The 22,145-nt window shown below is 36.5% G+C and overlaps 2 protein-coding genes across 2 annotated transcripts in view; one reads left to right on the top strand and one right to left on the bottom strand.

The window, feature by feature from the left end:
* NT5DC1 (5'-nucleotidase domain containing 1) overlaps positions 1-22,145 on the bottom strand; it is a 266,402-nt gene that overhangs the window by 218,651 nt on the left and 25,606 nt on the right. Inside the window, exon 6 of the mRNA XM_007484456.3 lies at positions 18,477-18,558. Within this exon, the coding sequence (XP_007484518.2) occupies positions 18,477-18,558 (82 nt within the window). The remainder of the gene's footprint in view (positions 1-18,476; positions 18,559-22,145) is intronic.
* On the top strand, positions 5,262-17,624 carry COL10A1 (collagen type X alpha 1 chain). Its single transcript, XM_007484454.3, has 3 exons — positions 5,262-5,345; positions 6,253-6,418; positions 13,981-17,624. The coding sequence occupies exons 2-3, from the start codon at positions 6,268-6,270 to the stop codon at positions 15,867-15,869; spliced, it is 2,040 nt and encodes a 679-aa protein (XP_007484516.2). The 5' UTR covers positions 5,262-5,345; positions 6,253-6,267; the 3' UTR covers positions 15,870-17,624.

Here is a 22,145-nt window from a genome sequence, read left to right as displayed (position 1 = left end):
AGCTGTGTTACAGTTCTGGTATTGCCTTCTTCATGAAGCCTCTGACTTATCTCCCTCCCCCAAGTTGTTAGTACTTTCCCCTCTTTGATTATCCTTGCATAATACTTAGTCGTGGACCATATATCCTCCAATAGAACATAAACTCCTACAGAGGCAGGAATTATTTTACTTGTCTATTTGTGCAGCACCTAGAAGAGGGCCTTGTGCATAGTAGACATTTAATGAATGGTAAATTTAATTGCTGAATTGAAATCTTTACTAGGACCAAACCCATTTCATGGCAAGTAGACTTTCAATGGGCTTCAATCCCCTCTGGACTCAGTTACTTGGGTTGAGATGTCTCTAAGGCAAATAGTATCTGAAGACTGGAACAAAGGGTTGGAGACAACCTAGTCCAAGTTCCTCATTTTGCAAATGAGGAAAGTGAGTCCCAAGAAGGCTAGTGACTTCTCCAAGTCCCCAGGAAATATCAGAATTGGATTTGGACCCAGGTTCTCTGACTCCAGTGATCTTTTCCACTTTGCCACCTTGGACAAGGACCCAGGGCCTCAATTTTCATCCTAATACTCTTTCCATTATACCTCATGGCCTTAGCCACTCATCACATCTCACTTGGACTAGTGAAAGGGCTTCCTATTAGGTCTCTCAGGTTCCAATCTCTCCCCTTTCCAATTCTACCACTACTTAGCTGCCAAAACAATTTTCTCAAGGTACAAGAGTCTGTTGTTAGTTTGCTTAAATCTCTTAGGTGACTCCCTGTAGCCTGGCTTCTGCTTACCACTCCAGCATCCTGTTCTCCTTTAAGAAGTCTATGTTGCATCCAAACCGTTTCCCAAACAAACTTGGATCTCCAGCTCGTGGTTCCATGTATCCATATCCTTAGCCATATGCGGCTGAGGCTTTTCCTAACTCATTCAAGAAACTCCATCTTAACCATGGAAAGCACCCAATGGTAACAAAATGGGGGAAGGGCAGAGGCTTTAGATGCATGAGAGATCTCCTCACAGCAGAAGTGTGTTTCTTTCTCATCTTTGTCTCTAAATGACTTGCCAGCTCAGGTAAGGGGCTGCAACATTCATGAAGATGATCTGCCCAGTGGTAAGTAAAGGGTCCCTCCAGCCTCAGGCTTGTGCTGCATTTATATTGTATGCAGCATGTGCTCTGGGTTTACAGTTCCATCCCCAATTCATTTTGGTAGCTGGGGTCTTCAGGCTGAGCAACTGGCATTCCTCAGGGTTTGGGGTAGCTGTAAGAAGCTGGAGAGGGGGATCTTTTTAATGGTGTAGCTTAGGAGTTCTCCGCCAGAAGGTTTCCCCAGTTGGCCAGATTTAATGAGTATTCAGAAACAGCTCTTTGCTGCAATGGTGTAATTGGTACAAAACAACTCTCCCTCTCCCCAACTCCTGAAAATGTTGGTGATACAGCCGTCTACAAGCACATAGTGTCCTGGAGGAATGCTGGCTCAGGTTTGGAGCACATCAGCCAATCAAGCAATCAATCAATCAGTAAGCCTTTATTAAGCAGCAATCAAATATTCCAAATGCTGGGGAGATGCCACAAAGTGACTAACAGCTGCTGATTCTGGGAGTCCTTTTGTTCTCTTCATGGTACTCAGGAAGTTCCCCCTTCCCTTTGGTTTCTGCTGGGCTCCTTTAGAGGCTTGATTTCTGCCTTTCCTCATCTCCTCCAGACTCTCTGCAGCTCCCTGTGTAGGCATCGCTGCCAGGCACCAATGTGCCAAGAATACTTTAGAAAAAGGAAACCAAGGCTGAGCAATTCAAAACTCTCTGGGGTTTGGCTTAGTACTGTAGCTGGTACACAGAAAGGGCTTAATAAATGATTGTTATTGGATTCTACTAGATTTTCAATGTCCTGAGTAAACCGAAAGGTCAAGGTCTTGTTTACCCTCAGTTCACACCTCTGAGTGGTTGATTTCTTTTGAATTGTGTTCTTACCCAACAAAGGTGGCAAGATGTGGTTGGTGTCTTGTCATATATTTTATCTTAATTTATTTTAAAACCTTACCTTCTGTCTTAGAATCAATACTAAGTATCCATTCTATGGATAGTAGCAAGGCCTGGGGCACTGGGGTTGTGACTTCTCCAAGGTCACACAGCTAGGAAGTTTCAAGGCCACATTTGAACCCAACACCTCCTGTCTCCAGGCCTGGCTTTCCATCCATTGAGCCATCAAGCTGTCCCTCTTGTCATTTACTTTAAATTAATAGAATAGGGTGATTTCCTGGATTGATTTAATCAATCTCCATTTATTTGTGAAAAGGAGCACAGCACTGTGAATAGAGCTGGCCTCAAACCCAGAAGACCAGAGTTCAAGTCCCATCTCTAACATAAGCTAACTGTGTAACCCTAGATGTTTTCCTACCATTTGAGTACTCTAGGCAATTCTTTAAGACTATCAAAGCAGAAAGATGACAAATTGCACTAGCAGGGACAGTAGTCTAACCTGAGAGTTTTCCTTGACAATGAAATAGAAAGTTAAGTCCCTATCTCTAGCCACAGATGGCCATTTTCGCTGTACTCCTCAAAATGTAGATGCCTAAAATTAAGGAGTTTCCTTTCTGTTTTTTTCTTCATTCCCTGTTGCTAGCATAGTAAATTGAGCATAGCGGGTACTTCATAAACATCTGTTGATTTAAATTGAATGAGGAATGGGAGATTAATACTACAAGCCTAAGAATCATTATTGATGAGATTCCATAACATAGTCACCAAGTACTAAGTAACTGTGTAACGTACGACTCCACTGGAAACCAAAAATGACAACTGAAACCTGAAATATCTGTTGTGTGCTAAGCGAAAGTGGAGCAACCAGAGCACAGAGGAGAGAAGAATTGCTGTAATGACATCCTGAAAAAGGTTCAAACAGTGTGCCATAGTGGTGGGCTGTCAGGAAATAGAAGAAGCAGACAAAACAGCCTAGAGCTGAAATTCTAAATAAAGGACAGCCACAAGTCTGAGAGGCAGAATCACAAGCAGGGATCAACTTAGAAAATTCCTGAGCATTCATCCAAACATCCTTTTAAGCCCATTAGTAACAGCCATTGTCCACTGCACCATTTCTTAATATAAAGACTAGCGGCACATGCATGTATGTACCCTTCTACTTGTTTCTCACCGACTATAAACGGAAGTCTAAATTCCTTAGGTTGGTACCTACAGTCTTCCCTCTATCTAACCCTATTCTACTCACCCATTATCATTGATCACTATATTCCAACACAGAGCTTCTCTTGTGACTTGAGTTGTTTCATCACCGATCTCTCATCTTTATCATGCTCATTTCCAGGTATAAGGTTTCTCATTGGTGTCTTTTCAACAAGCCCAGCACACACATTCTTTTCTTCTCTACCTATATAAATACTAGTTAATCTCACCAAGTCCAACCTTACTCAAGGCCACTTTCATTTCATCATCAGCTAAGCTTTTATAGTATTAACCTAGACTTCAGCATAGAATTAGTTTATTGTTTCATGCTTGTATGTCTTGTATATTGGGTTGTAAACTTCTGGGGAGCAGGACTTAAGGGCTTATGTTTCTTTTGTGTCACCTTCTTGGATCTAAGTAGAAAAGTGTGCATTCAATAAAAATTTGGTGAATAAATGAATTGAAACTTTGATAATTGCCCCAATTTGTCAGAATTATCAAGAATAAGTATACATGTTTACCCAATGGAACTGTACAAAAAAAAAGAAAGATGAGAATTGGCAGAATAGAAAGGTCATTATTTCTTTGGTGATAACAAGAGGAATTATTTAGGCTAAGTTGTCATGAAATGCAGACACACACAGAGACATAGCATGATTTTTTTTAAATACCTGTGTTTTCCTTAAAAAAAAAAAAAGCATACCTGTAGATGTAGTCAGATTTTTAATATAGATTGGTCAGAGTTATAAACACAGGTGCTAAAAATGTTCATTCCAATTACTGGTCAGTCTTGGATTGAGACCTTATGCTGAAAAACAGAAATAATATACCTGTGCCTATGTGGAATCCGATCTTTTCTGGCACGATCCATCTATAAAGAACATTCAACATACTCTATTTTCAAAGTGTCTTTTGATTCAAATTCATGAAATAAAATATTATCTAAGTTTCAAACTGTAGGCATAATGTCTTTATTCATTTATACATGATCCTAGTACTTAAACACAGTTCTTGACACGCAGTAAGTACATAATAAATGCCTACTGATAACTGATATCTGAAACTGTTGTAGAGTTGGTTCTGATTATATTGAGAATACATAATTGTAATTTTTACTTGTGTTTAATTTTCATCAATGCAGAATATGTTTCTTGATGTGTTTTTTAAGACCTGTAAAAGTCTTTCAATGTACTAAAAAAAAGTGGAAAGGATACAGATTTCAATGAAAAATATTGTTTGAAAATGATACTGAAATAATCTGGTAGGTAACATTAACAATATATCATTAGAGATTTTCTATAGATATCTGCTCTACAATAATATATAATTCAATAGCAATGTGTAACTGTAAAATGTAAAGTCAAATGCTGAATATAATATATTGGGGCAGAGGGAGAATTTAAGACATAGTAGCCATATATAGTATGTATGTGCACAAAAATTTATGATATACTAAATACATGTCCCCATTTCTGATGAACATAATTTAGCTGGATACAGTTTAAAATAATTAGAAAAGGAAATACTATCAATTTTTGAATTTCCTTTTTTATTAACTTTTACAAAATACTAAATTCTCTATGAAACATGCCCCAAATCCTTAAAACTGACAAGAAACCCATGTTTGTCACTATATGTAATATAAAAAGTGACAACTACTATTATAATCTCATTTAAAAACAAAACAAAACTTTGAAACTTTCATAGTCAGGCTATACCGAGAGAGTTATACAGAAAATGGATAGGACTAGATGGTTTACAGCATCTTCTATATTTGAACAATACTAAATGAGTGATCCATCTAATATAATAGACACTGTTATTCTCCTAACTAACAGCCTTAAACATCTGAATAGCTTAGAGAAAATGACAATCGTGCATTTCAAACTAAAACTACATATGTAAATCAAAGAGTTTTTTTTTTCAATAAAGAAACATAAGGAAAAGAAACATTCACATGATCTAGTGTGTCTGCCCAAATATAACTTTCCACCATAATTAGTGCTTACTACCTCTTTTGGGAGGAGCTTATCCCACGTGTCACTTCATGTAACAAGTGAACAAATAGTATAAATACACCAGAGTAATTCTTGAAAAGACAACTTCTGTACTTTTCACTGGAGTGGAGGTACACATTGAAGAAGACTGAAAAACAATCTGCTTAAGAATCCTGGCATTCTGGTAGGTCTTTAATTTCACTGTAATTGATCTAGCATCCATTTTAACTTGCCAAGCATAAACTTGGGGGAATTGATATTTATTCTGTATAGGTAAAGATCAAATTGCTTTGGCACTAAAAATTTGCTCAAAAGGTTCTATTAGTTTACCTAATTGAAATAATGTTGACATGATTGTTATAACTAACTGGTTCTACTGATGATTTAGTGTTATTTTTAAGCTTCTGCTGTTGAATCTATATCAAAGATCAAGAAATGTTTAATAGACCTGTCAGGAGTTTGTCATTTAATACCTTTGAAAAATTTGTACTCAGTGGAAGGGTGCTGGGTGAGTCACAAAAGTCCTTTAATTTTCAACAATTCATCGACATTCATGAAAATCATTTCAACATAGGACAGGAAATAGCCCTGTGATTCTATTAGTGTATAAGTATATATGAAATTCTACCTATGTAGGCTGTGCGTCCTTTATATAGAGAAAATGTATAGTCTGTGTGCATGAAGATAGATAAGATAGAAAAACAGACAGACAGATAGATAGATAGATAGATAGATAGATAGATAGATAGATAGATAGATAGATGGATGGATAGCAAATATATAGTTTTCCTTAAGCTACCTAGGGCATTGAAAGATTATTTTAAAATACAACTGAAAAATATGCTTAGAAAACAAAGAAGCATCAATTACCATTATTTTAAGAAATACATTCAACAGGATAACTAAGAAAGTAGCAGTTACCTTGAAATGTACAAAAATTTCATTTGTGAAATACCAGGAAAAAGGTAACATAAAGACAACAAAACATTTACATGCATATATCTATATAATCTACTATGTATATATGTGTATATATATATATTTTTTTTTTACATATATATGTATATAAAAGGGTTCTTTTCTTTTTGCAGAATTAGTCTGGGAATATGCTGTTACAAATAGCCTTTTTGCTGCTAATCTCTAACTTGGTTAATGGTGGGTTTTATGCTGAACGATTCCAATCACCTACAGGAATAAAGGGGCCACCACCCAATCCAAAGACACAGTTTTTCATTCCTTACACCATAAAGAGTAAAGGTAAGACAAAATACCTCTTTGGTTTGACTAAGCATTTGCTACTTGTCATTGGGCAATTATGATGATTTTCTTCTTTTCTTGTATATTTCTAACTAAGAACTATTAATTCTATGATTGCTATCAAATGGTCTCATTTTCTCAGATGGGTCCAAATTGTTAAAGTGATTTGTGAGAAAAGAAAGATTACAGAATAGCATTAACATCCCTCAAATATATATCAAAGTGACAGGAATAATATAAAATACTCAATATTTCTGAATTCTCATGTTTGGATTTACTTTCCCAAATGATGTCGTGGCAAAAATAAGCAGGTTTATTTTTTTAATTTATTTATCCCAAAGCAATAAACCAGAAGTTATCTAGAACCTAAATGAATCATCCAATTTATAAATAAAAGAGTTGAGCTAAAGGTTTTGTATGCCTAAATAGTTTCTTCACTAATTCGCTTATTTATTCAACAAGCATTTATTAAAACCCTTCTTATTGGACTAGACATTGTACTAGATCAGAATTTTAAGCTAAAACAATGGTAATTATAAATTCTGAGTGGTAAAATATCAGCTAACATCTGATTAAATGACTGAATTTTATCAACAAAAAATAACCAGAAACTGTTTTAATCAACCTAAGGGAAAGAATTTAATATACAAATGAATTAAGCAACATTAAACATTGATCCTTGATTCAATATCATTAACATTCTTCATAAAATTACATTAATCTCTTAACTTACATGCTATAATTAAAATCTACTACACTTCCAACACAAATTTAAGATGTCTTACACTCTATTATCAAATTATTTCAGATATATAAACAGAACCATTCATAAAAACATCTGAATACTGACAAGTTTAACATTTTGTTTTGCTACATTCTCATGTTAGGTTACCTCAACTAAAATGTCTATCAATCACATATAACAAAAATACTGAAGCATTTAATATGAAAGCATAAAATGATATATTAAAATATTTATTATGTCTAATATTATCTAAGATAATTTTGGTTCAATATTATGTATTTGTATTAATTGAATTCCATTAAATTACCTATTAGAAAATGACCAAAATGAATTCTTACTATAGGGTAAAATAGATCCCACTCCAAAAAATGATCTCAATTTTCCCTCCCTCATTTAACAACACTTTTTGGTATAACCCAAGTTTTGGCCATTTGTTATAACTAGTAAGTCCTATTCTTCCTGCTCCAAAGCAAGTTTTCCCTACTAGGCGATTCTGCTTCTCATTCAATTGGGAACAATCTTTTCAAAGAAATTACAAACTATGTAAAAAGAATTTTGTTTTAAAAAAGCCTAGCTACAAAGTGTGGATTTCTTTCCCTTCCAGTAATGGAAGTTCACACCTTTATAAAACAAATTCATTTTCTTAATAAGCCTCTCTTTGACCCCAGAAAAAAATATATCTCAAGTTTTTAGGGGCTTTACTCAATGAAGACACAGCTTATTACTCTCACCAATCAATACAACTCTGGTCTTTTTGTAGTAATTGTTTTTTAATCTTACCTTCTATCTTAGAATGAATATTATGTATTGATTGGTTCTAAGGCAGGAGACCATTAAGGACCAAGCAATGGAGTTTAAGTGGCTTGCCTAGGGTCACATAGCTAAGAAGTATCTGAGGCTGGATTTGAACCCAGGACCTCCTATCTCCAGGCCTGATTATCTATAGAAGAACTTAGCAGCTCCTATAACAGTTATTTCCCTCCACCCCAAACTGACATGTTTGCATATTTGGAGAGGAGGGATTAAAACTCTTATTAAGAGTAGCATTTTTGTTGAAAAGATGAGTATTTTATAGCATATGTACCTCAGATAGGTGGAGTTATAGGACAGTGAGAGGGACTAGAGCACTAATATAACTGAAGAAAATCCTACATAGGAAAATTCTCTCTACCCAATGCAAGTCAGCATTTGATCTAGACTAAAGGAGTCACCTAGAGCCCTAAGAGTTTAAGTATCTTGCCCAGGATCACATAGTTAACATGAGAGGAGGGAAGGAAAGAAAGGAATGAAGGAAGAAAGGAAGAAAGGAAGGAAGGAAGAAAGAGACAGAAAGAAGGGAAGAAGGGAAGAAAGAAAGAAAGAAAGAAAGAAAGAAAGAAAGAAAGAAAGAAAGAAAGAAAGAAAGAAAGAAAGAAAGAAAGAAAGAAAGAAAGAAAGAAAGAAAGAAAGAAAGAAAGAAAGACACAGAAAGAAGGGAAGGAGGGAAAGAGGAAGTGAGGAAGGAAGGAAGGAACAGAAAGAAAAAGAAATCCATTTTTATCTTTGTAAATTTGATATAGGGAATGGAATTTGATTTATTTTAAAAATTTTATACCTTTGAAATAAACACTCAATTTGGTTTTGTTATAGAGTTGACTTGGATGCTAACAAAGCCCATGAGTTTGACTATTATTCAAGTTGAAAATGAAGAACATTGTAATATACTTGAAGCCATATCAAAGATATTCCTACCAATAAAAAAGGTCAATTCATCTTTAGAAATTGAAATATAATCTAATTCTCTGTCACTTTTTGAAATATTAATATTGAACAATAGAAGAAAGAAGGAAGTGAAGCCTAGTAGATAGAAAGCTGACTTTAAAGCCCACAAGACCTCCATTTAAGTCTGGCCTCTTAAACAGACTGGACGTGTTATATTCTGCAAGCCTTTTGGTGTTCTAGGAAATATAAGACATTATAAGGTAAAGAGAAGATTATGACAAGCTTTAGCAAGGGAATTTCCTTATTTAGGAGTCCATCAAAAAATATAATGATATTGATTTATATGTAATAAGTCTACAAGAATAACTAGGAAACCAAAAAAGAATTGATGGAATTAGGGATTGTCTGTCTGTCTTTCAGGTGTGGCAGGAGATAAAAGCAAAATAAACTAGTTCTCATTAAGGTCAAAAGTGAGGTGCTTTACAATGACTCCAAATCAGGGAAAATGTTGTAAGGGAAATGCCATCCTAGAAAATGGGCCCTGATAGAAGAAAAATATGAGTGTGCAACTCTAATCCCCTGCCAACAAACTTGTTTTGCCTTGTTACATGTCCCACATATGTTCAAAATTAGTGATTCCATTCCATGATAAAACATTTCCCCAGGCAATTCACCACTAACTGATAGCCTGTTCCAAAGGGGAAAAAGTTACTTTCTTCCCCTAAAACCTCCATTCTACAAGAACAATTAAAGAAAATTAAAAAAACAAACTAGTAACTTGAATATAGTACCTTTTCATTGATTTAGATAGTTAATGATTTTTCTCCCTTAAATTTTTTAATAACAACATTTCTTATTTATGAAGGATTTTAAGGTTTGCCAAAATACCTTCTTCACAATAACATAAAATACAGAATAAAAGAATTATTCTTCCCATTTGATAGATGACAAAAAATGAGGCAAAGAACCACATGTTCACGGTGGTATCAAAAGCTAGTATCAAAGTCAGGACTTTAACAGGGTTTTTTTTTTTTTTGGCCCCTCCTACCCAATACTAGTACTTTTTCCATTAGACTACATTTTTCATGATGCAAATAATGATTTTTTCAATTTATCAAATGCATTTCCTCTATCATTAGTTAATAAATGTTAATAAAAAGCCAGCACTTTGAATAAAATATATACTAACTGCATCACTTTGTAAAACTATATTCATGCTATATAGTTTGTGAAGATACAGTTCAATATGCCAATTTCAATGTGGTAGCTAGTGGGGTTCTTAAGGTTTTTTAAAATCACATACCCCTTTAACAGAATGGTATAGTCAATGGACCGTTCTTGAGATAACCTTCTTAAGTGCATTAAGTAAAATACACAGGATGACAAAGGAAAACAAAATAGATTGAAATAAAAATCATTTTTCCTTCCTCCAAGTTCCTTTACTCCCTGAAATTTCTGTCTCAAGACATTCATAGACTCCAGGTTAAGAACTTCAGCTTTAAATACAATTAACAACTGATTCTAATGAAGCAAATACTTCATATTCTCAGTTTGAGGCCAGGGAAGCGGGAGTGCAGAGGTTCTGGATCTAGGATTTTTTCAGTGTAAGATATCTGATCAAGAAGCTCTCTCAACCCGTGTGCGTAAGTAATGTTTCCATAACACTTATCTTCTTAATGAAAGACCACCATTACTTGTTTATGGTCACACATCTATTATTTGACAGAGGCAGGACTTAAATTAAGGTCTTTCTGACTCCAAGGCTGATAGAGGGAAGCCAGCTATCTGTTTAATTCAATAAATATCATAGAGTCGGAACTGCTTCAACAAAATTAAGTGAAATTAGTAAATTCAATTTCTATGGCAAAACAAAACAAGTACTGCTTTACTTTTAGTTATTGAAAGAAAGACAATAGGGATTGTGATGTAGAGCAAGGGATCAGCTACCTGCTTCATCCAGGTCTCTCTGGGGCCCCCCCCCACAAGAATGTTAAATTTACATGAACCCCAATGGGGCTCACGGAGCCATAACTTTATACTCAAAGTAATAAACTATTTGGAAGTTGTTTAGATGTCATTTATGCTAAAGATTTAAAGAAATTTAATGTTTATAAGATCTGTATATTCTACTAATAGCTTACGGTAATCTGTGATATAAATTCATTTTCTTAGAGATGTTAGCAGAAACTAGATAAACATGAACATCTACTTCTGAAAATTTTGTTCATTCGGGTAGAATGCCTAAAATAATATCACACTTAAGATGTCTTCTTCAATGGAATTTGAATGAAATTCAATTTTAGGTGTTTGTTAGCATTGTGGATCTTAATGTTACTTTTCTATTTCTAACTAATAGAAAGAAATAAAATAAATATCATCCACACCTAGTTCATGGTAAGTAATGACTACACAAATTGGCTTTATTTGGTGGGGAAAGTATAGTTTTCTCTTTTAGAAAGCTTGTGACTTGCATTAAAAACTTTATTTATAAAGAACATACCTTCTTCAGATGTTACTATTTTTAGGGATTAAAATTGATTATTTTTAAAATATTTTCCTAAAATTATGTTCATTTCCCATTTAAAATGTTATCATACAACACACATAAATATGGCTACAAACCACCAAATGGAAACATATATACAGTATTGAGGGGCCAAAAACAAATTTAGGAATTAGCAATTAACGTTATATTTCTATTATAATCATAATTAGCATGCTTAAGCAAAATTCCATTAATAATATTTAGTAGTAAGCCAAAATATTAACAGCACTATTACAAAATGAAAATGTCAAAATTCAAATACATTATCTTTCACTGACAGACATTATTCATAATAATGACAAAAAATCCTCTATCAAAACATAAATCTGATTGACAAAGGAAAGTCAGAACCAGTCCAGCATCACTTTATAAAACAAAAGTATACATTCCTATTTGAGAAATGAATATAACCAGAAAAATGCAGACCTCTCCAAACTGAACATTATGGTTTAAAAGCAGAACCAAAAAAGTAAGTTAAAACTGTGTTCTGCACTAATTTGCATCACAACTGATTTAATAATCTAGCTGGCAGACTATGATTCTACCCTTGTAGAAGAGTCTCAACATTTTCATATGATGATGCTTTACAGACTTCTCAAGGATATGATATAGCCATTCTATCTGTGGAGTTTTTTATAGAAGCACCTTTTTTACAGCCTAACATGGACATGGCTTGTCTCAATCACACACTTTTGACCATTTTAATGGCTTTTTACCCCAAAATGTCTCCTTTTAAAGAGATATGGTAAACCCCCATTTAAAATGGTTTACCATTGTTTTCAGACTGTTTTATGTTAAAAAAGACAATCATCTCTTGTCTCACCTGTAACGTTCAATCTTTTTATATGAGTGTGTTTTGTGTGTGTGTGTGTGTGTTAGAGAGTCAGAGACAGAGAACGAGAGACACACACAGATAGATTAATTTAGCTATCTCCTAGGCTTCTATTCCAAATACATAAGTTAAAACTTTTTGTTAATGGAGACAGGGACTGTACTTTTGATTTTATATTAGTACAGAGAACTTTGGATGAGGAAATTCTACCAATTCAGATCAGAAAAGTTAAGAAAACCATCCAAAATCTCAGAGCCAATATGTGTCAGAGGCAGAACTTGATCTCAGATCTTCTTGGCTATGAAGCTAGCTATTTATCTAAGCACTCCATCTCTCATTTGTTACTAAGATTTTATATATACACAGATGTGTGTATATATATACATATATAAAATTTTTATGTAATAACATTATATACATAAAATATATGAAATATAATCTAAATTATGAGTACATGTGTGTGCATACACATACATGCTTTTAGCTTTGAGAATGGAAGATTTAGGTTGATATCCAACCTAAATATGAACATCATTCAGTACAGGTTAGCCAGTCAGTTGATAATTATTTATTAAGCATCTACTATAGGCCAGCCACCATTTTAAGTGCTGGAGATATAAAGAAAGGTAAAAAATAGCTCTTGCTTCATAAGCAGCTCACCTTAGGACAAATGCATTTCTCATTAAAACTATATTAGCTGGGGGAAAATAGGTAGGTGGTTTGGTGGATTGAGAACCAGACCTAGACCTAAAAGGTCCTAGGTTCAAATCAAGTCTGGCCTCAGATATTTCCTAGCTTTATGACCCAGGGCAAGTCACTTACACTCCCACCCCCAGCCCCACTTAGACCACACCACTCATCTGTCCTAGGGACCAATACACAATATTAATTCTAAGATGGAAGGCACGCATTTTTGTTGTTGTTGTTGTTTTTAAAGCTTTATGGAAGGAAAAAAAATCACTACATTCAAACCTTTTCAATGTATTTTGCCTTTCCAGTTTCTACTTCTGTATACATTTAATTTTTCTAATGCATCTCAGATATAGATATATTTCTACATATTATATATACATATGGAGATATAGTCCATATAGTCCCATGTATGGATTTTTTGTACACATGAGTATACATAACATGTATATATTCATCTACAGATATATGCATGTACAGATATCTTCCATAGGCAGGCCTATCTATACACATATTCCAAAGAAAATTCCAGAATATCTAGTTGGTCACTTCTTATGGCATGGCAGTATTCCATCCCAATCATAGGCCATGGGTTAATTCTTTAAAAAATCACCTGCATGAAATTATGGTTTCCAGTATTTATGCAGGCAGGGCAGGAGCTATCTTTTATTTTTCATTTTTATACTCTTAGTGTTTCCTAGCACAAGGATCTTCACAAGTTCAGCACTTAATGAATGTTTACGGAATTGCTGAAGTGAATGAATTTCACAATCCTATGATGGCCCATTACAATAGGGAATGAATGAAAGTATCAGCAGTCTCTGTGTTAGATACCATACTAGGTTACCTGGGAGCTGTAAACTCACCTTCTCTACTCAACTCTCAAGTTGATTTTTATTTTATTGAGTGTGTAGGTTTGGATTTTTTCTGAAAATAAGGAAGTTAGATAGTACCACAACCTTTTTCCAGCCTCATGATTTATAACTTGGGAACTATGATTTTCCACAAAAATTCTAATTTTCCCACTGTGTGTCTATCATGTCTTCTAGGCATACCAGTAAGAGGAGAACAAGGTCCTCCTGGACCACCAGGCCCCATAGGCCCTCGAGGACAGCCTGGACCTTCTGGCCCTCCTGGAAAGCCAGGCTATGGAAGCCCAGGGCCTCAAGGACAGCCAGGCATGCCAGGACCACCAGGACTCTCTGCAGTTGGGAAACCAGGCATGCCGGGTCTCCCAGGAAAGCCAGGCGAGAGAGGACGGTATGGAGAGAAAGGAGACGTTGGACCAGCAGGCTTACCTGGACCGAGAGGTCCACCGGGACCTCCTGGAATTCCTGGAGCTGCTGGCATATCTGTGGCAGGAAAACCAGGCCCCCAGGGGCCAACAGGGGCCCCAGGACCAAGAGGCTTCCCTGGAGAAAAGGGTGTGCCAGGCACCCCTGGTATGAATGGACAAAAGGGGGAAAATGGATATGGAGTTCCTGGCAGACCAGGTGAGAGAGGCCACCCAGGGCCCCAGGGTCCCATGGGACCTCCAGGGCCTGCTGGTATAGGAAAAAGAGGAGAGAATGGATTTCCAGGACAACCTGGGGCCAAAGGAGACAGAGGTTTTCCAGGGGAAACAGGCCCACCTGGCCTACCAGGTCCCCAGGGGCCCCGCGGACAGCCTGGGGCAGCAGGAGTAGGAAAGCCAGGAGTCAGTGGGGCACCAGGCCTGCCAGGGACGCCTGGAACGAAAGGTCTTCCAGGAGCTCCAGGAATAGCAGGCATGCCAGGTGCACCTGGGTTTGGTAAGCCAGGTTTGCCAGGGATAAAAGGGCAGAGAGGGCCTGAAGGCCTTCCAGGGGTTCCAGGAGCCAAAGGAGAACAAGGTCCAGCAGGTCACCCAGGGGAACCAGGTTTGGATGGGCTCCCAGGGCGCATGGGGCCCCAAGGACCCAAAGGAATATCAGGTAACCATGGCATCCCTGGTTCTAAAGGGGAGGCAGGACCTATAGGCCCTGCAGGGTACCCAGGGGCTAAAGGAGACAGAGGCCTACCTGGGTTAGAAGGAAAACCCGGCTACCCAGGAGAACCAGGTCTCAATGGTCCCAAGGGCAACCCAGGGTTACCAGGACCAAAAGGAGACATGGGATTGGGAGGTCCTCCAGGTCTGCCAGGCCCTATAGGAGCAGCTGGAGCCAAGGGAATACCAGGATACAATGGGGAGCCAGGACCTAGGGGAGCACCTGGAATACCAGGCACAAGAGGTCCAGTTGGGCCACCAGGAATCCAAGGATTCCCTGGAACTAAAGGAGACCCAGGAAATCCAGGCCTGCCTGGCCCAGCCGGTATTGCAACTAAAGGACTCAATGGACCAATGGGGCCACCAGGACTACCAGGTCCAAGAGGACATGATGGAGAGCCTGGACGTCCAGGGCCCCCAGGACCTCCAGGCCCACCAGGCCAAGCAATCATGCCAGAGGGCTTTATAAAGGCTGGACAAAGGCCAAACTTGTCAGGGACACCTCTAGTAAGTGCAAATCAGGGTATAACAGGAATGCCTGTGTCAGCTTTCACAGTTATTCTCTCTAAAGCCTACCCAGCAATAGGTACTCCAATCCCATTTGACAAAATCATCTATAACAGGCAACAGCATTATGACCCTAGAACTGGAATTTTTACCTGTAGAATACCAGGGCTGTACTATTTTTCCTATCACGTGCATGTGAAAGGGACTCATGTGTGGGTGGGCTTGTATAAGAATGGTACCCCCATAATGTACACCTATGATGAATATACAAAAGGATACTTGGATCAGGCTTCAGGGAGTGCCATCATAGATCTCACAGAAAATGACCAAGTATGGCTACAGCTACCAAATGCAGAATCCAATGGTTTATATTCCTCTGAGTATGTTCATTCATCTTTCTCAGGATTTTTATTTGCTTTAATATAAAAACAGCCTGCATAGCTAATCTACATTGTCTGCTTGAAAAATGTTTTTAATGAAATTTTTCCTAGAAGACTCTCCCCTCCAGCACCAGAACATTGTAAAAATTGACTACTTTTCAAATGACTGGGAAAAGCAAGTTTACCATTAGGACCATAAAGTGAAAAAATAGTAAATTGCACATGAAGATTACTCTTATTTTAAGTATTTCTATATATTACAACTAAATTACCCTAATATTTTATGTGAAAACATGTGATATTGTGTAATTTCACTCTCTCTGTACTGTACTTCACTAAGAGAAGAAATATAACCTCACCACAGAATCATCTTTTGGAGACAAGAAGTTATCTTGTGAACAAGCTTATATCATAGCCTTAAGGGGATTCATTTTAACCATCAGAAACTACTAAGTTTACCTGAATATTTTATATTAATTTTTAACACCACAGAGAAATGTAATTTTGAAAATTCTAACTAAAAATATAGCTAATTTAAACACTTAAAATAAATGTTTTATGATATATATATATATATATGTTCCTTATCTGCTTAAAGTAAATTAAACAAAACCTTCATATTTTAAAAGGAGGAACACTTTTAAAGCCCAGACTGAAAATGTTTTGAACTTAAATATAAAACAATCTACACAATTTATCTTAAAAGTGAAATATATGCCAAAATCCAAATCATATTTGGAAAGAGAATAGTTAGCCCTTTGATTGAATTCTTTACAAAAAAATATCATTAATGCCAGAAAGCAAAAGAAAGCCAAACACAAGAATAAAAGTCTTAGAAGAAAAAGGTTTTTAGACTAAGATTTGATTTCAGAAATTTGACAATAACTTTCAAAACATGCCAAATTCTAACCACTAATATTAGTTCATTTTGAACACTTAGAAAAAGGTACTGTATCCCTAGTAAACTTGAACCCACAGATTTGAAAGGTGCTGTACCCTCCAGTACTTTCTGATGGTGGATTCTGAGTAGGGTGCATTCAAGTATGTTTCCCTACAATGGTGCTTGTATGAATGACAAAAGAAAAATATTTTAGCCATACTAAAGGCCAAAAAAACCTATTTGAAGCCATTTTTGTATACAAGGTGCTTATTCTTGAATCACCTCAAAAATTCATTTGGTAGCTGAAAATCTTACTATCTTCAAAATATGGAAAGATGTCCTGTGATAAGAGGGCCTTTCAAGTTAAAACACAAAATAGGGATATTTCCTTCTGATTCATTTATTTAAGGCAGTCGGTGCAGATGAAAGCTGTGTGCAGTCAACTGGTTCACATGATGATTACTGTTTTTGTCATTAGAAAGTACCTTTTATTACTTGGCTTCTTTGGATTTATTATATAGAAATGTTTTGTTCATTGGACACTTGTTCAAATGAAATTTCATAAGTATTTACAGTACAGAAGTCTACTGCATATCTTTTATTTCCATGAATTTTAGTGGAATTATAACTGGCATCAAAGGCTTCAACCATTTAAATAGAGATTATTTATTTATGCTCTGTGTTGTATTTGTATGTTACTGTTTCAAAAATTCCATGACAACCCTGAATCTTTTGAAAACACAAATGTTTCTACCTACTCTCTAATTACATTGCAACAAAAAAACCAAAAGAATGGATTTTTAGGCTGGATTCATCTCAAACCACCATATTTGCTATCCTAATCTGTTCTTTTAATGCTTTTTGTTTTTCCAAGTTAATAGAATGTAAAGCAATAAACTAGTGGACGTTTTTAAAAGCTTACTTGGGACATGCTTCTTTATTGGCACTCAGCTATTACCGCAACGCTACATTTTGATTATATGACAAAACAAAGCAATTGGCCAATTAAGAACTGTTATAAACTATATAAAAAGGAATGGCAAGCCCTGAGCCATACTGTTGCTGAGGAATTAATGGCCAAGGACCCACAGTGAGGCACAGATCCCACTCCCAACTCCAGTAAAAGCTTCTATCAGACCAAGTCACTAAGAGCAGCCTAACAAATTCAAAAGTAGTTCTTGACTAAGAATCATTTAAAGTAGAAAAACTCAAAGACAAGAAAAATGGTAGAGAGATAGTTCCCAGGCTGTGCAATTTTCAGTCCTAATAATCAGGAAACAATGGAACAAAATTTTTTAAAGTATTCCATGGTGTACCCTTGATCTTAAAAGTTAATGTTAATCCCCTTCAGGTATCACAATCCTTGTTGTGGGTCAGCCAGCCTTGTTTGACAAATAAAAATGGCTGATTTTTCATGAGCAGGCGCCATCCCAGAGGCTGTCCTGGGAGTGAGCCAGATGTCCACATCCATTTCAACAGTCACAGCAATCCTCAATCTGATGCTCTGGCCAAAGGATTATCAAAACAGGGTCCTCACACTAGGGACTAGTGAGCACACAGCCAGTTACTTAAAATATGCCAAGGAGACTAAGAAAATAGTGGTTGTGGCAATAACACATTCTTCAGATCACAAAAAGGTTAATTGAGGAAGATAAATGCCAACACTGAATATATGAAAATCCTTTTCAATAATGACAATTTAATTAAGAGAAACAATGGAAGTAACTTCTACTTAATTCACCAACATTTTGAATAAGGTTCCAAAGAACTCACCTTTAAAAGCTGTTGTTTTATAGTTATGGTGTACACTAGCAAGAATATCCTTCCAAAAATCAAATGTTTCCAGGTTACTTTTCTGTAGAGGATCCAAAAAAACCCAAAAACAAATAGTTATGCTAATTTATATATATACAGGAAAAAAGATGCTTATGCAAATAACTATATTTCTCAGTTCTACAAGAGAGATGTTGATATTTTATCACATAATACTCTTTCTATGAATTGGGCATTAGCAGAAAGTTACTAATGACCCATTAATATAGGTGGTCAAAAATAGACACGTTTGTTGAGCTAGGAATAGGCCTAAATAGTCTAGAAAGTAATATGGAATGATGGGAAGAAAATAATTAAAATGACTGATTCTTTCACCTTGAGGTCTGACTGTGAGTCAAGTGCAAGTACCCCAAGTAGATCCAAAATAAAAAGAAACATAAGAAAATGTTTATTGCAGTCTTTTTTGTAAAATAGCAAGGTGCTGGAAACAAAGTAGATGCCCATAGATTGGGGAAAGGATAATCAATTTCTGCCATGTGAAAGTAATAGAATAAATCAATTAAGAAGAACTTATGACCTGCTTCTGTGAAAAGACCTGTGCTAGGTGACAGAGAAAAAAGGGAATAAATTAAAAGATTTCTGACTTTAATTTACTTTTTTTTTTAAGCTTTGCTTTCCATCTTAAAATCAATACTGTGAATTAATTCCAAGGAAGAAGAGTGATAAGGGCTAGTCAATGAGGGTTGAGTGGCTTGTCAGGACCACAGCTGGAAAATGTCTGAGGAAAATTTTGAACACAGGGCTTCTTGTCTCTGGGCCTGGCTCTCTAACCACTTGGCCACCTATGTGCCCTAGAACTTCCTTCCTAATTAAAGACACAATATGTGTGTTTGTGTGTTACAGGTATATACATATATACACATACAGAATTTATAAAAAATGAACAAGGGATAGTTTGAAGAGGTTGTCTATATAGCTGGAGGGACTAGGAAAAGAATTATAAAGAAGGTAGAATTTTAGGTGAGCCTTGAGTAATCCAGGCATTCCAGTAAGCAGAAGTGAGGAGTAGAATATGGTGGTCAGCAAAGGCAAAGGCATGGAGCTGCTAAGAGCATCATTTGTGAGGAGCAACAACTAGGCCAGGATGGCAAGAAACTAGAATGTATGAGGTAAAAGTAATTTGCAATTACACTGGAAAGGTAAGAAGGGGTCAGGTTGTTAAGAGTTTATATTGACATAAAATTTATAATACCAGAGTTTATATTTGATCCAAGAGGCAATTGAGAGCCAATGGAGTTTTTTGAGTAGGGGAAGATATGATTAGAGCTGTATTTTAGGAAAATCATTTTGATGGCTAAATGAAAGAGAAAAGAGTGGGGAGAAGCATGAGGTGGGAACAAAAAGGATACTCCAAAACCCCAAGTGAGAGATGAGGAGCATCCAAACCTGAGAGTGGCAGCTATATGAATAGAGCGTATAAGTGAAATATGGAAGAATTAAGACCAAAACAATAAGATTTTGCAATTAATTGGATATAAAGAACTAGTGAGAGTGAGGAGTCAAGAATGACACCAAGGTTGCAAAACCAGGTGACTAGAAAAATAGTGGTACCTTCAACACTAATAGGGAAATTTAGATGAGGGTCAAGGTGGTATTAGAGAAGGCAATTTAGATGTTGATATGCTGTGATCAAGACAGACGTCTATGAGACATTCAGTTTGAAGGAATGTAAAAGTAAACTTGTGATGTGGGATGTGAGCTCAAGAGAAAGACCAAGTCTGGATAAATAACAGATCTTATTTTTATCTATATAACAATAATTAAATCCTTGAAAGCTAATGAGAATACCAGGTGATAGAATGCAGAAAAGAAAAAAAAAAGGTCCAAGAAAAGGCTTGGGCTATTTCCATCATTAGTGGGAATAAAAAAAGGTAAGAAAGAAAGAAAGGAAACTGTGAAGAAGCAGAGGTAAGAAAAGAACCAGTGAAAGTATCATCCTGCAGATAGTTTCCCCAGTTTATTGCTTCCCTTCTAATTTTAATTATGCAAAATCATTTAAATTTTATGTAATCAAAATTGTCCATTTTAACTATTAGGATCACCCTTGTCCCTTGTTTGGTGACAAACTCTTCCCACTATCCACATTTGTGAATAGTATATCCTTGCCTTTTCAAATTTATTTTTACCCAGGTCAGGTATCTATTTGGAGCTTATTGTAGTATGTAAAAATAATAATGGCGAGCTACATAAAAACAGATGGGAAAACTTGCCAATATAGGTTCAAAACTGTTCAGATACTTTTGATAAATGTAATCAAAAGTATCTTCAGTGATAAAGTGAAGTGAACTCAAATGGGAACTTCCCTTCAGGGCCAGGCACAAGGATGCTAAAGAGACTCTTATAAAAAATAAAATATTTATATATAAGGATAACAAAAATTTCTAATTCTAAGGGATTTTAAATCCACCCAAATAAACTCACTGGTTCTGCAAGGAACTGCTTCTCCTGTGTTTCACAGGCTACACTAATCCTCCCTGATCTGACTAACCCAAATTTATCCTATTCTAAATAAAACTAACACTATTATCCTTATACTTCTTAACTTCGCCTTACAGTTATAAAAAACAAAGGCTAGCTGGTTGAGTCTCAACCAGAATCATGTTAGAACTCTCAGCCTTAATAGACTCAGAGTCTAAACCAAAGACCAAGTTTTTCTTTGGTCTTCTCAGAGTTAAATCAATTCATAAAAACCACAATAGATAATCAATAGTTTCCCAAGTTGGGAAAGGAAAACACTGAGCCCCTTCAGGTCTTTTGCTCAGACAGAGAAAGGCAAAGATGTTACCTCCTCCAGTCCTGAAACAGAGTCTCTGAGTATGTGTCTCTGCCATCTGCCAGAGATGCTAGAGATCTGCTAGATCTGCTAGAGATCAACTGCCAACTTCCAGAAAGAGTAACTGACACAGAAAAACAGTTATAACTGTCAATAACTTAAATTAACATGCTCTCTTAGCTCTGCTTCAAACTCTTTACTTCTTACCTATAAACTAATAAAACAACACTTATTTTCTAATATCATCCTTACAAGTAGATGGTATGAGAGGTTAGTCTAAGCCTTTCTTCCAGATTGCCTTCCAATTTGCCCAGTTTATTTTTAATACCCTAGGACAGAGATAGAGTGCCTGACCCCACATCCAGAGACCAAGTGCCATGCCCTGCCCCCCTTACCCCACACAGGGGAGGAAGGAAGCATTCCTATTGGGCTGCTGGGCAGAGGGACAGGTGATGAGAAGCATTTGTGGAGAGTAGTAGCCTGAGTACTTTGCTCCCCTCCAGCTCTGCTGTCTGTGAGCTGCCCACCTTACCCCCTATATGCTCCCATTAACTGCTAGGCAGAGGGGCAGGGGATGTCAAAAAATGTCACCAGGTACAGTGGAGAGGGGGAGGAGAGCAGCTCTACCTGAGTCCCTCTGCCTTTCTAATAATGAATGGGGAATGGAGTGGGGTGGGGTTTGGGGGGAGGGTGGCTTTGTGCCCACAGAGAGCTCCCTGTGTGGAGCTTGTGCCATAGGTTTGCCATCACTGCAAGTGATCTGGAGTTTATCCTGGAGTTTATAGAACATTTGGTGAGTATGCTCTTGGGCATTCTGTAATATTTCAAAGATCATA

This window comes from Monodelphis domestica, chromosome 2 (assembly GCF_027887165.1).
Source record: "Monodelphis domestica isolate mMonDom1 chromosome 2, mMonDom1.pri, whole genome shotgun sequence".
NCBI classification, from domain to species: Eukaryota; Metazoa; Chordata; class Mammalia; order Didelphimorphia; family Didelphidae; genus Monodelphis; species Monodelphis domestica.
This window is presented reverse-complemented; position numbering and strand designations above follow the sequence as displayed.